General features: G+C 39.5%; 1 protein-coding gene across 1 annotated transcript in view; it reads right to left on the minus strand.

Moving 5' to 3' along the window:
• TTC29 (tetratricopeptide repeat domain 29) overlaps positions 1-16990 on the minus strand; it is a 779602-nt gene that overhangs the window by 272997 nt on the left and 489615 nt on the right. Inside the window, exon 8 of the mRNA XM_053703717.1 lies at positions 13049-13140. Within this exon, the coding sequence (XP_053559692.1) occupies positions 13049-13140 (92 nt within the window). The remainder of the gene's footprint in view (positions 1-13048; positions 13141-16990) is intronic.

Here is a 16990-nt window from a genome sequence, read left to right on the forward strand (position 1 = left end):
GTAGCATTCCTAGGGCGCAAGGCTCTATGGGCGCTGTCTATCATAGCATCTTGCCCCTGAAGAGACCCCAGCAGAACTTTGAAAAGATCCCTGAGGTAATTAGGGAGATCCTGGTTTGTAACATTCTCTGGAATACCTCAGTCAAAGGTTGTTTCTCCTCGATCTGTCCTCGAGGTCTGCTAATTTTGTTTCTACATCCGCAATCTGTTCTGCAAGTGACTGCGAATAAGCAAGCAGATTAGAATGATCTGTAGTCAGATCCTCATGTCTACGTTCTAATGTTTCCGTTCTTTCACCTAAGGAGGCGATGTCCCTTTTGAGGTCAGCTACTGTGGTCTTAATGTCATGCCTCAGGGAGGTATAATGCAAATCCATTTTAGCAGATAAGGTGTTGATGAGCTCGATAACGGAAACATCAGTATGAGGATGTGCAATGTTTTGTAGGCTAGGAGCTCTGGCTACCTTATTAGGGATAGGGGAATCTTGAGAGTCATCGTCAGAAAAGTCCTTATCCATTTGTATCTTATTATGAAAGTGATCAGCTACAGTTCGCTTAGGGCCTTCTTGGTGCCTAGGTTTCTTTTTCTGTGAGTGCGCCATTATCTTTAGATGGTAAATATATAGGAACAATATGTGACAGGAAAGATTTTTCACTATCTTTCAGTAAGCTAGGAGGTATGAGCAGGTCTATATGACAGGATAGAAGTCTTGTGAACAATAATTACTTTGGGGGGGGTTCTCCCGCCTCATTAGGGGGGTTTTAGCCCATCATTTTGTTTCCTTCGCTGTGTGAATAAATTTTTTTTACATGAGAGTACTGCCCCAGCCTCACAGTCTCTAGGATGTGTCCACAAGGAGGCGTGTAGATAGGAAAAAGGGATACCTGTGCGAAAGGGGCTTACCGCAGTTTCAGCAGTTTCTTTCTACTCTGTATAAGATTAATCAGTTCTCTCCCTGATTTAGTTAAAAACTCCTGTAGAATATCCCACTAAAGTTATTGCAGATAGATGTATATGTAAAGTGGGAATAGCTCAACGGTTTGTAGATGGCTTGTGTCAAGGTGTGGATCTGCCTCTGCTTGTAACAACTAAGTAACTGCTTGTTTAGTGCAGAGTCTGATAAGGATTCTCAGCGGTGGCAGATATGGTAAATGTGTTGCTAACAGCGTGAGGCCATATAGATCAACAGAGCCTATTGGGTCAGTTATGTATAACTGTTATTTTTCCCCTGTAGGGCCAGTGCGGTGGGTCCACTGCGGAGTGTGGGTGCGTATGAAGTGATGCGTCACATTTACAAACAGAATATGGCGGTTCGCGCCAAGATCTTTCTGATGACTGCAGGCTGCCTTCTGCTGTCTTTTAGGCTCAGTCAGAGAACTCCCGACTCGGCCAGTGGCTCTGAAGCACTCTGAAGTTGGAGCGCTTGATTCAAGATGTTGGCGCGACTCTTCTGAGAGGTTAGTGCAACCAGTCACGCTGGGTGATGGCACCCGCAAGATCTGCAGGGCTGAGGTGGCCTGTGTATTAGGAGTTTGCAACTTCCCCAGGCTCAGATGCTAGTGCCGATTCCTCCAGTGGTAAGTGTCTTGGTCTCTCCGCAGACAGATACAGGAGGGAGGGCCGAAGGTAAAGCCGACGCGGAGCTTCTCCGCCCTTGGTAAAGTTAGCGTTTTCTATGTAGGAGTGCCAAGAGTCGTCCAGGCAGCCGATAACAGTTAGTGCCAGTTGTTTTAGGGATAATTTGTTGTTCCGAATTAATTTTAATGTACTTTAAGGTTCTAGCATAGCCGGAGCTATGTGAGAACACGTCTCGTCTCTTCATGAGCTAGCTCCGCCCCCGACAGGTAAGTTTTAATTTAAGATAGGGAAATTGTACTTTTAATATAAAGTTAGGGGGGTGTTTAGGGGTTACTAGTTTATATTAGTTTATTGCAATGTGGGGGGCTTTTGGTTTAGGGGTTAATAGTTTAATTTAGTATATTTCGTTGTGGGGGGATTTCGGTTTAGGGGTTAATAGGTTTATTTATTAATAACTTTAGTATAGTGGTGGTGATGTGGGTGGACAGCAGATAAGGGGTTAATAATATTTAAATAGTGTTTGAGATGCGGGAGGGCGCCGGTTTAGGGGTTAATAACTTTAGTATAGTGGCGGCGATGTCGAGGAACGGTGGAATATGGGTTAATCATCTTTATTAGTGGCGGAGATGTCGGCAGCGGCAGATTAGGGGTTAATAAATTTAATATAGTCTTTGCGATGCGGAAGGGCCTCGATTTAGGGGTAATAGGTAGTTTATGGGTGTTTAGTGTACTTTGTAACACTTTAGTTATGAGTTTTATGTAACAGTTTTGTAGCGTAAAACTCATAACTACTGCTTTTAGATTGCGAAATGGATCTTGTCGGTATAGGCTGGAACGCAAGCTTTTTAGCCTCACCGCAAAACTCGTAATGGCTGTGCTATGGAAGTCCCATGAAAAAAACATAATTTTTACAAGTACGGGACTGACGTTGCATTACAGGCTAAAAGGCTTTGCAGTACAGCTATACCGACAAGACTTGTAATGGCTGCAGTGCTGTTTTAACGCTGAAATTACAATTTTTTCAGCATTAAAACATGAACGCAATACTTGTAATCTAGGTGTTTGATTGTGCAAAGCATGCAATATCAGAACTGTTCATAGAAAAAAAAAATGGTCTGCAATTACGTGTGCTGCAAATATTAATTTAAGGAGGGCTATTAGTCTACTAAGATTTGGGGTATTTCACTGTTTTCTTATCTGGGGTACTCATTCATCATTGTAAATAATCTAAACATTAAATCCTTGATGATTTTATTCTATGCTCTGCATTTTTTCAATTTATGAAATATGCTGTTTTACCTCATACAACAACTGAGACTCTAAATATACATATAGCTATAGAGAATGAGATATAGAGAGAATCATATCTCTTAAAAAAAGTCAAAACCAGATTAAATTTTCCTCACAAAATGATGTTATTTTTTGCAAGTTCTTTGACAGCACTGTTCAAATATAAGCTTATATCTCTGCATATCCTTGGTAAGGCAAAGTCAAACACAATCTTCAAGGAGAGAACTGAAGTATTTACTGAAGATCAAAGACAAGGTTACGGTGTTAGACAAATATTAATTCCTGTTTTCCCAGTTCTCTATATGCAGTGCACAGGTGCAACATGGAGACCACATTATGGGTTATAATCACTAAATTCATTCAACCAGACCTCAGAGAGTTAAAAAAATATGACCTGATGAACAGGACTTTTCGCTTCAGAAGAATACAATGAAGAATTGCAGGGTATTTGTCTACTAAGGTGATTCCAGTTTCCAGATGGGCAAACGGGACTTTTAGCACCCATATCCCTTGACAACTGTCCAATTATGTATATCACACTTGGCCTACTGTTTGCAGTAGAAGTAATCAATAAAGGATGTGGATGAGTGAACATAGGTTTTGGTTGAACCAATGAATGAAAACTTAATCATTTACTCAGAAAGAAGAAATCAAATAGAACAGGGAAGAAACTACCACAAAGGGGATTCTTGATGGTGCTAGAAGTTTGAAGGCTGGGGATGAAAATATTAAGCTAAATGGAATCAGTGAAAAGGGAAATGTAGAAAAAAATAAATAGATTTTCCCCAAAATTAAAGTACTAATATAAAAGTTCCTGTCTTCAATGTTTAAAATGTTACAGCACTATAGCAATGCCATACCAAGAAATATAAATCACTGGGCTACGAAATTTATATTGAGGATAGAATTATTCTGAACATGAAAAACCTATTAAGAGAAAAAGTGAATTTTAGAAACAGCACCACAACATTCCGCAGAAAAAAAATAAAATAAAAACCTCATCGGAGTAACTTGATGTCTGATAAAGATTAGTGTACAGTTACACAAATTACTGTGCCATGACAAATGTTTAAAGGGACATCAGCTCCATTTCTTTCTTTGTAAAGAAGGTCATTTTAAATGTATTACAATTTATTGTCTTTTAATAAGTCTTTATAATATGGATGTGTGTTTCCTGAATAAAACTATTTTTTTTTAATTTTTTATGGGAACGCATACACTTTTGAGAGTTATCTTTATTAGCCAGTGACCAATATATCCCTATTGATGATTGTGCACAAACTTGCAATTTCCTGCTAGTTTCAAAATTAAGAAGATGGCTTTCACAGAACCTTTTTTATATTAAAATATTTTAACTTTTAAACTTCTCTTTCATATGCATAATAATTTTACTGGAATTTGCTTATCCTTTAACATGAGTGAAAGAATGCTAAGGAGCGCCTAATGTGTGGTAAGGCAAGGAAAGGGTTATCTATTAAAACAATAATATTTAATAAATGACAGATTGATATAACAATTGATAAAAATTCATGGATCCATGATGTACACAAACCAATGTAAAATGGTAAAATATATAGAATTGCACAAACTAATAACAATAATATTGCAAATGACAATAAACAGATGACAATAATATTGCACAAACTTACAGGTACCCAGAAATTATGAATAAGAGATATCTTGGATAACCCCGGATTTCAACCACTTTGTACTTTATCACCATTTGACAATTCTTTTTTATCACCGAGGAACTAAATAGACTTTTCCTTTATAATCAGGATCCCCACTTACACTTATATTTGGATGACAGTTCATAATTGGATTTACAGTCTCTACAACTAACCCCTTCACTTTATTTTTGATGCTTTTCATATTTTTTCAAATTTTTTTCCACATTTTTCACATAATTTTACACTTTTTTTATATTATATTTTCACACATCAATTTAATTTATTTTCACATACACATTTTTCACTCATATCCCACTTTTTGATCATATATTTAATTTTTTCCCCCTTTTTCACCCTCAAGGTGTGTTATAGGATAGATTGAACCACTTGATAAACTATTCCTTATGACTCCTCCTTATAATCCATAAGAATCTCTACATTTCTATTCATTGTCTTTTGAGTATTATATATACTCTTGATCTATATTATTGTCATTAGTTTGTGCAATATTATTGTCATCTGTTTATTGTCATTTGCAATATTATCGTTATCAGTTTGTGCAAGTCTATATATTTTTATATATTTTACCATTTTACATTGGTTTGTGTACATCATGGATCCATTAATTTTTATCAATTGTTATATCAATCTGTCATTTATTAAATATTATTGTTTTAATAGATAACCGTTTCCTTGCCTTACCACACATTAGGCGCTCCTTAGCATTCTTTCACTCACTTTCCCCTTTTTTAGGGTCAGCTAGGGACCCTTTGTCTTTAGGAGCCACAGGAAGCCGTTTAATCTAGCGCTGGGAGACACACTTTTTTCATAAGTTACCCTTTAACATGGACATACTGTTACCCTTTTCTGTATAAACAGTATGTATGTATGTATGAATATATAATTTTATCTAGTGTTAGCTATATACACATATATTGTAGCACACACTTCTTCACAAGCAAAGCATGCATGGAAAATGGGACTTATTCTGCCAAATAAAAAAGTAAAATAAAATAATACACAGCAGAAGATAAGGGTGTGAGGGTGATATTTAGTTTGTCTGTAACGTGACCCAACTACACTTCATTGGTCAACAATTTATAGAACCTGTACTATAAAGGAAAATAGCATAAAGATGGTAAAAGGACAGAGGTGAAAAAGGAGTTAGATTTGCAATAGGATATAGGATAAAATATCAAAGATGAAGCATGATATTGAATAGAGATTATACATACCAGATATAAAAGGGATATTAAACAATTTTCTATCCTGCAATTTATTTTTTATATTTATAATCTCTATTATTTCATTATTTATTGCATTAAAGCAAGGTTATATGATTACATAAACAGGCCTTAAAGCCAGATTGCTCACTAGCTGATAAGCAGATCTTTCATCACTTTATTGTAGGACAATGAGAGACCTCACAAGCATAAAACATTTTCTTTTTCTTAGTACAGGAACATAAAATCTACAAAAGATGAGAGAGTCTGAATAGCAGATTAATTGTAGATGCCACCGGTACATGACCAAAGGACAGCTCTGTGTGGCCCTGTCCATACTCTGTCCATACTCTTGTTATGTAAACTACAGATCTAATTTACTTTTTAAATCCACACAACTCATAATTTACTTTAGGCAAATCCTAATAAATGAATTTAAATGCAATTATTTCACTCATTTGAACACAGCTCAAAATGCAGAAAATAACTGCACTGTGTGGTGTTCTCATGTACTGATAGGCTACTACAAATTACAGCAGTAAGCATTGAATAAACAGAGAGACAGATCTATTGATCTGTATTTTATTACAAACTATCATTGATTCACAAATTGTAACATAATAAATGTTAAAAGAAAAACTCCTCAGGTTCTTCAACATTTGCTATTAAATGGACATTAAACACATTTTTGTTGCATCTCAAGGGGGTATTTTAAAATATATTTTTACTATTGTTTCTTGGAAAAATATGTTTCTGTAGAAAGTTATCATACTTTTTCTGGCTTGTGATCACACATTCCTGTTCACAAAACTGTGCTATTGGTCTTACCATACATTTAAACATCTTTTATTAATTTGTTTTCATGCAAAATATTTAACATCTTTAAATTCTGTTCTTTCATATGCATGCTAGAAAATACTTGTCTGCTACTACAACTTTACAAATGACTTGGGCATCCTCTAGCCTAAACAATATACTATACAGCAAAAAGTAATGTAAAAAATATATATACATCATAATTACATTTTATAAAAATGCAATGTTGAATTATCACCATGGATCTGGAAAAAAAAATCCCTCCCTGTCATTGTTTCTTCAGCATAGCTACGTCCTCAAAATAACTACACATCCGAACCACCCAATGATGCTCACAGACTGCCCAAATCTATCTACAGAACACCCACTGCCACTTCCACATGTTTTACTGATACAGTCCGGATAAACATTCATCACCTATTAATTGGATGCTGGAACCTCCACTGGCTGCTCTTTTTTGTAACAATCACATCAGAATTTACAGCTTGGCAGATATCCTGGTATTAATCAATAGCACACAAAAGAGAATCATTATTGTCATCAAAAAAAAAAATTACCACTGGTTTAGTTATACCATGACAACCCCTACTCTGTCACTAAATAATTATAATCCATTCTAAAAACACTGTTAAATATTATAAACATATAGCTTATGAATGCAATTTAAATAAAAAACAAAACAAAAAAAAAACAGAATTTATGCTTACCTGATAAATTACTTTCTCCAACGGTGTGTCCGGTCCACGGCGTCATCCATAACTTGTGGGAATATTCTCTTCCCAAACAGGAAATGGCAAAGAGCACAGCAAAAGCTGTCCATATAGCCCCTCCCAGGCTCCGCCCCCCCCCAGTCATTCGACCGACGGTTAGGAGAAAAAAGGAGAAACTATAGGGTGCCGTGGTGACTGTAGAGTATAGAGAAAGAAATTTTTCAAACCTGATTAAAAAACCAGGGCGGGCCGTGGACCGGACACACCGTTGGAGAAAGTAATTTATCAGGTAAGCATAAATTCTGTTTTCTCCAACATTGGTGTGTCCGGTCCACGGCGTCATCCATAACTTGTGGGAACCAATACCAAAGCTTTAGGACACGGATGAAGGGAGGGAGCAAATCAGGTTACCTAAACAGAAGGCACCACGGCTTGCAAAACCTTTCTCCCAAAAATAGCCTCCGAAGAAGCATAAGTATCAAATTTGTAGAATTTGGCAAAAGTGTGCAGAGAAGACCAAGTCGCTGCCTTACATATCTGATCAACAGAAGCCTCGTTCTTGAGGGCCCATGTGGAAGCCACAGCCCTAGTAGAGTGAGCTGTGATTCGTTCAGGAGGCTGCCGTCCGCCAATCTCATAAGCCAATCGGATGAAACTTTTCAGCCAGAAAGATAGAGAGGTAGCAGTAGCTTTTTGTCCTCTCCTCTTACCAGAATAAACGACAAACAAGGAAGAAGTTTGTCTGAAATCCATTGTTGCTTCTAACTAGAACTTTAAAGCACGGACTACATCTAAATTGTGTAACAAACGACAGAGAAGGAACAACTATTTCCTGGTTAATATTCTTGTTGGAAACAACTTTTGGAAAAAAAACAGGCTTGGTACGCAAAACAACCTTATCTGAATGGAACACCAGATAGGGTGGATCACACTGCAAAGCAGATAATTCAGAAACTCTTCTAGCAGAAGAGATAGCAACCAAAAACAGAACTTTCCAAGATAGTAACTTGATATCTATGGAATGTAAGGGTTCAAACGGAACCCCTTGAAGAACTGAAAGAACTAAATTTAGACTCCAGGGAGGAGTCAAGGGTCTGTAAACAGGCTTGATTCTGACCAAAGCCTGTACAAAAGCTTGTACATCTGGCACAGCTGCCAGTCGTCTGTGTAACAAGACAGATAAAGCAGAAATCTGTCCTTTTAAAGAACTCGCTGACAATCCCTTATCCAAACCTTCTTGGAGAAAGGAGAGGATCTTAGGAATTTTAATCTTACTCCAGGAGAATCCCTTGGATTCACACCAACAGATATATCTTTTCCATATTTTATGGTAAATCTTTCTAGTCACAGGTTTTCTGGCTTGGACCAGAGTATCTATCACTGAATCTGAAAACCCACGCTTGGATAAAATCAAACGTTTAATTTCCAAGCAGTCAGCTGCAGAGAAACTAGATTTGGATGTTCGAATGGACCTTGTACTAGAAGATCCTGTCTCAAAGGTAGCTTCCATGGTGGAGCCGATGACATATTCACCAGGTCTGCATACCAAGTCCTGCGCGGCCACGCAGGAGCTATCAGAATCACCGATGCCTTCTCCTGTTTGATCCTGGCTACAAGCCTGGGAAGGAGAGGGAACGGTGGAAACGCATAAGCTAGGTTGAACGACCAAGGCGCCACTAATGCATCCACTAGAGTCGCCTTGGGATCCTTGGATCTGGACCCGTAGCAAGGAACCTTGAAGTTCTGACGATCCATGTCTGGAATGCCCCATAATTGAGTCAACTGGGCAAACACCTCCGGGTGGAGTTCCCACTCCCCCGGATGGAAAGTCTGACGACTCAGATAATCCGCCTCCCAGTTGTCTACTCCTGGGATGTGGATTGCAGATAGGTGGCAGGAGTGATCCTCCGCCCATTTGATGATTTTGGATACCTCTCTCGTCGTCAAGGAACTCCTTGTTCCCCCCTGATGGTTGATGTAAGCTACAGTCGTCATGTTGTCTGACTGGAATCTTATGAATCCGGCCTTCGCTAGTTGAGGCCAAGCCCGGAGCGCATTGAATATTGCTCTCAGTTCCAGGATGTTGATCAGGAGAAGAGACTCTTCCCGAGACCATAAACCCTGAGCTTTCAGGGAATCCCAGACCGCGCCCCAGCCTAATAGACTGGCGTCGGTCGTGACAATGACCCACTCTGGTCTGCGGAAACTCATTCCCTGAGACAGGTGATCCTGGGACAACCACCAACGGAGTGAGTCTCTGGTCATCTGGTCTACTTGAATCTTTGGAGACAAGTCTGTATAGTCCCCATTCCACTGCTTGAGCATGCACAGTTGTAATGGCCTTAGATGAATTCGAGCAAAAGGAACTATGTCCATTGCTGCAACCATCAACCCTACTACTTCCATGCACTGAGCTATGGAAGGCTGCAGAATAGAGTGAAGAACTTGACAAGCGTTTAGAAGCTTTGACTTTCTGACTTCTGTCAAGAAGATCTTCATTTCTAAAGAATCTATTATTGTTCCCAAAAAGGGAACTCTTGTCGACGGAGACAGGGAACTCTTTTCTACGTTCACCTTCCACCCGTGAGATCTGAGAAAGGCTAGAACAATGTCTGTATGAGCCTTTGCCTTGGAAAGAGACGACGCTTGAATTAGAATGTCGTCCAGATAAGGTGCCACTGCAATGCCCCTTGGTCTTAGAACCGCTAGAAGGGACCCGAGCACCTTTGTGAAAATTCTGGGAGCAGTGGCTAGTCCGAATGGGAGAGCCACGAACTGATAATGTTTGTCCAGAAAGGCGAACCTTAGGAACTGATGATGATCTTTGTGGATAGGAATATGTAGATACGCATCCTTTAAATCCACAGTAGTCATATATTGACCCTCCTGGATTGTAGGTAAAATTGTTCGAATGGTTTCCATTTTGAACGATGGAACTCTAAGAAATTTGTTTAGAATTTTTAAATCCAGAATTGGTCTGAAAGTTCCCTTTTTTTTGGGAACTACAAACAGATTTGAGTAAAACCCCTGACCTTGTTCCACAGTTGAAACTGGGTGTATCACTCCCATCTTTAACAGGTCTTCTACACAATGTAAGAATGCCTGTCTCTTTATTTGGTTTGAAGATAAGTGAGACATGTGGAACCTTCCCCTTGGGGGTAGTCCCTTGAATTCTAGAAGATAACCCTGAGAGACTATTTCTAGTGCCCAGGGATCCTGAACATCTCTTGCCCAAGCCTGAGCAAAGAGAGAGAGAGTCTGCCCCCTACTAGATCCGGTCCCGGATCGGGGGCTACCCCTTCATGCTGTTTTGGTAGCAGCAGCAGGCTTCTTGGCCTGTTTACCCTTGTTCCAGCCTTGCATTGGTTTCCAAGCTGGTTTAGTCTGGGAAGCGTTACCCTCTTGTCTAGAGGCTGCAGAGTTGGAAGCCGGTCCGTTCCTGAAATTGCGAAAGGAACGAAAATTGGACTTATTCTTAGCCTTGAAAGGTCTATCTTGTGGGAGGGCATGGCCCTTTCCCCCAGTGATGTCTGAAATAATCTCTTTCAATTCTGGCCCAAAAAGGGTCTTACCTTTGAAAGGGATATTAAGCAATTTTGTCTTGGAAGATACATCCGCCGACCAAGACTTTAGCCAGAGCGCTCTGCGCGCCACAATTGCAAACCCTGAATTTTTCGCCGCTAACCTCGCTAACTGCAAAGCGGCGTCTAAAATAAAGGAATTAGCTAACTTAAGTGCGTAAATTCTGTCCATGACTTCCTCATACGGAGTCTCCCTACTGAGCGACTTTTCCAGTTCCTCGAACCAGAACCACGCCGCTGTAGTGACAGGAATAATGCACGAAATAGGTTGAAGGAGGTAACCTTGCTGTACAAAAATCTTTTTAAGCAAACCCTCCAATTTTTTATCCATAGGATCTTTGAAAGCACAATTGTCCTCAATGGGAATGGTCGTGCGTTTGGCTAGTGTAGAAACTGCCCCCTCGACCTTAGGGACTGTTTGCCATAAGTCCTTCCTGGGGTCGACCATAGGGAACAATTTCTTAAATATAGGAGGAGGGACAAAAGGTATGCCTGGCTTCTCCCACTCCTTATTCACTATGTCCGCCACCCGTTTAGGTATCGGAAAGGCATCAGGGTGCACCGGGACCTCTAGGAACTTGTCCATCTTGCACAATTTTTCTGGGATGACCAGATTGTCACAATCATCCAGAGTAGATAGCACCTCCTTAAGTAATGCGCGGAGATGCTCTAATTTAAATTTAAATGTCACAACATCAGGTTCTGCCTGCTGAGAAATTCTAAACACCACATACTCTTCACCATCTCCGTGGAGATGCTACTTGTTCAGAGCGGCAAAGAGAATGACTGGGGGGGCGGAGCCTGGGAGGGGCTATATGGACAGCTTTTGCTGTGCTCTTTGCCATTTCCTGTTGGGGAAGAGAATATTCCCACAAGTTATGGATGACACCGTGGACCGGACACACCAATGTTGGAGAAAGATTGATAAGCTCAATCAAAATAATTAATGATATGGTTAAAACTGACCAACATTTTTGAGACCAATCAAATCCTTACTGATAATTCAGATATTACATATCCATATAGTAACACTAATTTACTTACTTTCAATCCTTCTAGAGCTAAAACAAACCTGCATTATATCATGCTTTGTAAAAAATAAAATACATAGTAATATCAATATCTACAGGGGAAAAAACTCCACTAACATGTCAAATGCATTGTGGGATGGTTCAAATAATTTAAGGCCCTGTTAGGTTGCAACAAAGATGTTTATTAAGTTTTCATTCTCTTGGTCATTAGTATGTTTCAGCGATGAAAACAATGAATCACATTGTCTTACGCACCATGATCCAATGTATACATTTCGCTGCCAGCTGGTAAGTAATAAACATGCATGGGTAACAGGAAACATAGTAAATCTGAGCAGGCTGTTGCGTTCCTCATGTCTATGCTGCCCTGCAACAACTGTGATTCGGGCTTGGGGTAGCTAGGAGAGTGCTGCAGAACTGCTGAGTTAAGGCATTTTAAAAGTCCTAAGAAAAAGCAATTAAGCTTTAATTGTGAGGTTATATTGACTATTTAAAGGACATTTTTATAAAATACAAGGGATATTTTACATTTGCTGTCCCTTTAATGGCGCATTGTACTCAACTTTTTCTTTGTTTCATCTTAAAGAAGGCAATTCAAAACGTATTTCACGTATAGCTGTGTATTCAATCTGTGACTGTAAGAGTGGCTAGTGGAACCTTTCAATGTACAATACATTAATATCTGTCATGCAGAGAAGGTGTTAAATTTAGCTGGTTATAGATTGACGTTTGTGGTAAAGCAACTGTATGGGAAAATTGCTACAGACAGCTGGACATCCATAAATAAAGAAATGATGCATCATTATTTGATATGTGTTTACATGAAGATACAGCAAGACGTAAAGTAAGTACTAAGCTAAAAATGCATTTTACTTGAATACATGTGCTTGTTATTGTACACATATTAAATGTATAAACATCGGCAGTTACCTGTCAGTGTTCCTTTAAACAGGAAATACTTTGATATGGCTTCATTCTGCCCTTTTAAACTATATTTGTTTCAAATAACTTAGACTGAAAGGGTCACAGTAGAAGGGCAGTGCTTAAAACGTTAAGCCAGTAAATGGGATGTGACAGATATCTGGCAATTGAAGTCTTTCACAGATGAATAAATCTGCAGTGACAGGAAGCCATTGGAAAACTAGCTTACCTTTCTAGGGCCTTTGCCATTGCTTCATATGCTTTTCCTAGGCTCTCATTGTCGCCCAATGCTTTTGATATTTCCATATAAGATTGTAAAAACTGTGGGTTGAAAACAAAACACATTAGATGCATATAAAGTAATTAAAATAATGTCTAACGAGTATGTTTGCGAAATTCAAAATATTCAAATTCTTCTAATATTACAGCTACTAAACTTATAATAACTATTTAAAAAAAATATTGAACTGAACATGATGCAGACAGTTTTAATATGAGTTGTCTTTTGAGTAAAAATGTAATAACTACTAGTCATTTTGTTTCATATTCGTTTATAGAGTGAATTTATATTACAACTATTCTGAGATCTTGCTTTTTAATTCTTCAACGCAGTAAGCATTGCTTCCATACGTAAAGATACATTTTGAACAACTGCACAGACAGAGGCGTAACTAGAAACCACAGGGCCCAGGTGCAAGAATCTAAGAAGGGCCCCCCACACCCCAAAAAAAGTGAATTTAAAACATATCTTTTTTTTTTTTTACATTTAACACAGAAAAAAAATGCGAATCAGATTACGTCTACAAAAGGAGGTACCCTGTGCCCACAGTCTGTGAGATGGTCTGACCCCCTATTACTGTATATAGTGACACTGTTTAACCCACAAGTACTGTATATAGTGAGTCAGTGACACAGTCTGTAATCTGCCGGTGAGATGGCTGGCCTGCCCCTACCTGCCCCAGTACTTTATAAAGTGACCACAGTAGTCTGTGACATGGTCCAGCCCCCCTGTACTGTATATAGTGGTACTGTATAGTGACACTGTTTACCCACCACCCCCCCTGGCTGTAGTAACAAGGTCTGTAATTTGCTGGTTCCACAAACATACATACATAAATACACACACAGTCACATACATACATACACACATACACACACACCAATGGGTAAAACAGAAACACTAACCCCTGTAGTCAGAGACTCTAGTGAAGCATCATGTCACACTCACATGATATCAGTGCAGGCAGTGGCAGGTCAACGTTTTTTATTGTTAAAAAAAAAAAAATGCAGCATCTATTGATCGCACAAGCAATCACTCATGTAACCCCGCCACTGGCTCTCGTGCAACCATTTGCACCAAAGTAGAACATGTTTATCCCCCTGGACGGCTCAGTCTGGAATATTTTAACTCTGAACCAGAGGTGGCAGTAAGGTTTGGAAACCCTATGGGCTAGATTAGAAGTACAGGGTGCGTTTAACCAAAGCATTATAACAAAGCAAAAACTTTCAGCTTAGTTTGCCCTATACTTTCAATAGATATCACTTTCATTGTGCTCATATTACAAGTGTTGTACTCAAGCACAATCCAAAATACAACTTTGAAATCTAGCACTTTTTGAGACCTGATGCAAATGGTTATCGCTTGAGTCCACGGATCATCATAATTACTGTTGTTAATATCATGGCCAGCAGGAGGAGGCAAAGAGCACCACAGCAAAGCTGTTAAATATCACTCCCCTACCCACAATCCCTCAATCATTCGACCAAAGGGAAAGGAGAGAAAGGAAGTAACACAAGGTGCAGAGGTGCCTGAGGTTTATATAAAAAGAAACTGTCTGAAAATACAGGGCGGGCCATGGACTCACCGTGTCAAGAAATAAATTTATTAGGTAGGCAACAATTTTCTTTCTAATGACACAGTGAGTCTATGGATCATCATAATTACTGTTGGCAATCAATACCCAAGCTAGAAGACACAGATGATAAGGGAGGGACAAGACAAGAAACCTAAACAGAAGGCACCACAGCTTGAAGAACCGTTCTCCCAAAGGAAGCCTCAGTCGTGGCAAAAGTATCGAATTTATAAAATTTGGAAAAAGTGTGTAAAGATGACCAAGTTGCAGCCTTGCAAATCTGTTCCACAGAAGCTTCATTTTTGAAGGCCCAGGAAAAAGAAACAGCCCTCATGGAATGAGCTGTGATTTTCTCAGGTGGTTGCTGTCCAGCAGTCTCTGCAACAAACGTTCCTTATGAGAAGAAGCGTTAGGACACAAGGAAGGAACAACGATTTCCTGATTAATATTCTTGACCAAAACCAAACTTAGTACGCAGAACCACCTCATCAGAATGAAATATAAGATAAGGAGAATCGCACTGAAGTGCCGAGAGTTCAGAAACTCCTCGAGCAGAATAAATAGCAATGAGAAACAAACTTTCTAAGATAATAACTTAATATTTAAGGAATGCATCGGCTCAAACGGAGTCTGCTGCAAAACTTTAAGAACAAGATTAAGACTACAAGGAGGAGTAACTGATTTAAACACAAGCCGGTTTCTGACCAAGGCCTGATAAAATGATTGCGCATCAGGCACATCCGCCAAGCACTTATGTAACAAAAAAGACAATGCCTAAATCTGACCCTTCAGAGTACTCGCCGACAAACCCTTTTCCAGAGTAACCCTTGGATTCACACCAATACAAGTATTTACACCAGATCCTATGGTAGATCCTACGAGTCACAGGCTTATGAGCCTGGATCAAGGTCTCAATGACCGACTCAGAAAACCAGTCAGCTTCAGAGAAATAGGATGAAGGAAGGGACCATGAGGTAGAAGGTCCTTCCTCAGAGGAAGTCTCCCAGGTGGAAAGGATGACATTTCCACTAGGTCTGCATACCAGAACTGCATGCGGATCCCATGAACTCAAGCCGTACCTCAGGAGCTTGGCATTCTGTCGAGAAATCATAAGGTCCAGTTCTGGATGCCCCCATTTGAAAGTGAAACTGGAAAACACCTCTGGATGAAGTTTCCACTCCCCGGGATGAAAAGTCTGTCTGCTCAGAAAATCCGCTTCCCAATTGACCACTCCTGGGATGTGGATCGCAGAAAGATAGCAGTTGTGGGTCTCCGCCCACTGAATAATTCGGGCCACTTCTGTCATGGCCAAGGAACTCAGAGTTCCACACTGGTGGTTGATGTACACCACCGAGGTTATGTTGTCCAATTGAAACCTGATAAACTGGGCTAAAGCTAACTGAGGCCAGGCCAGCAGAGCATTGAAGATTGCTCTCAGCTCTAGAATGTTTATGTTCAGAGCCAACTCCTACTGAGTCCATAGGCCCTGTGTCTTCAATGAGCCCCAGACTGCTCCCCAACCCAGAAAGCTGGCATCCGTTGTTACAATCACCCAAGAGGGCCTGTGAAAGCAAGTTCCCTGGGAAAGATGGTCCTGAGACAGCCACCACAGAAGAGAGTCTCTTGTTGCCTGATCCAGGTCTATTCGTGGAGATAGATACGCATAGTCCCTGTTCCACTGTCTTAGCATGTATAACTGCAGAGGTCTGAAATGGAACCGAGAAAATGTAATGATGTCCATAGAAGCCACAATCAGGCCAATCATCTCCATACATTGGTCCACTGACGGTCGAGGAGAGGCCTGAAGGGCTAGACAAGAGTTGAGGATCTTTAACTTCCTGACTTCTGTCAGAAAGATCTTTATCATAAGAGATGGCCCCTAAAAACAGTACTCTTGTGGAGGAACAGGAACTATAACCCCCAGAGAGGCAAGGTCCTTGACACAATATTTTATTTATGTAGTGTTTTTAACTTAATTTGTTTTTGTTTTTATTATATGTATTATTAAATTAATATTTTATTTAGATTCAATGGCATTTGATTTGTGCCTTTGCAATATTTAGGCTCCTTATTACACACCATATATATTAATTTATTTCTCAGTTACACTTGTATAGCTTTTTTAGCGCCCCGGTACGTAGATTTTGTATGCCTGTTTTATATACACATATTTTTTCTTCTAGGCAGTGCGCTGTTGCACAAAACATCACTAAATTAATTTATGTAAAACTATACAATTAATTTTTGGTTTGGATAAAAGTAGAATTTATATTTAACAGAACATGTTATAATTTTGCAACCTATTACACTGCCCCCAC

The sequence above is a fragment of the Bombina bombina genome, chromosome 2 (assembly GCF_027579735.1).
Source record: "Bombina bombina isolate aBomBom1 chromosome 2, aBomBom1.pri, whole genome shotgun sequence".
Taxonomy (NCBI): domain Eukaryota; kingdom Metazoa; phylum Chordata; class Amphibia; order Anura; family Bombinatoridae; genus Bombina; species Bombina bombina.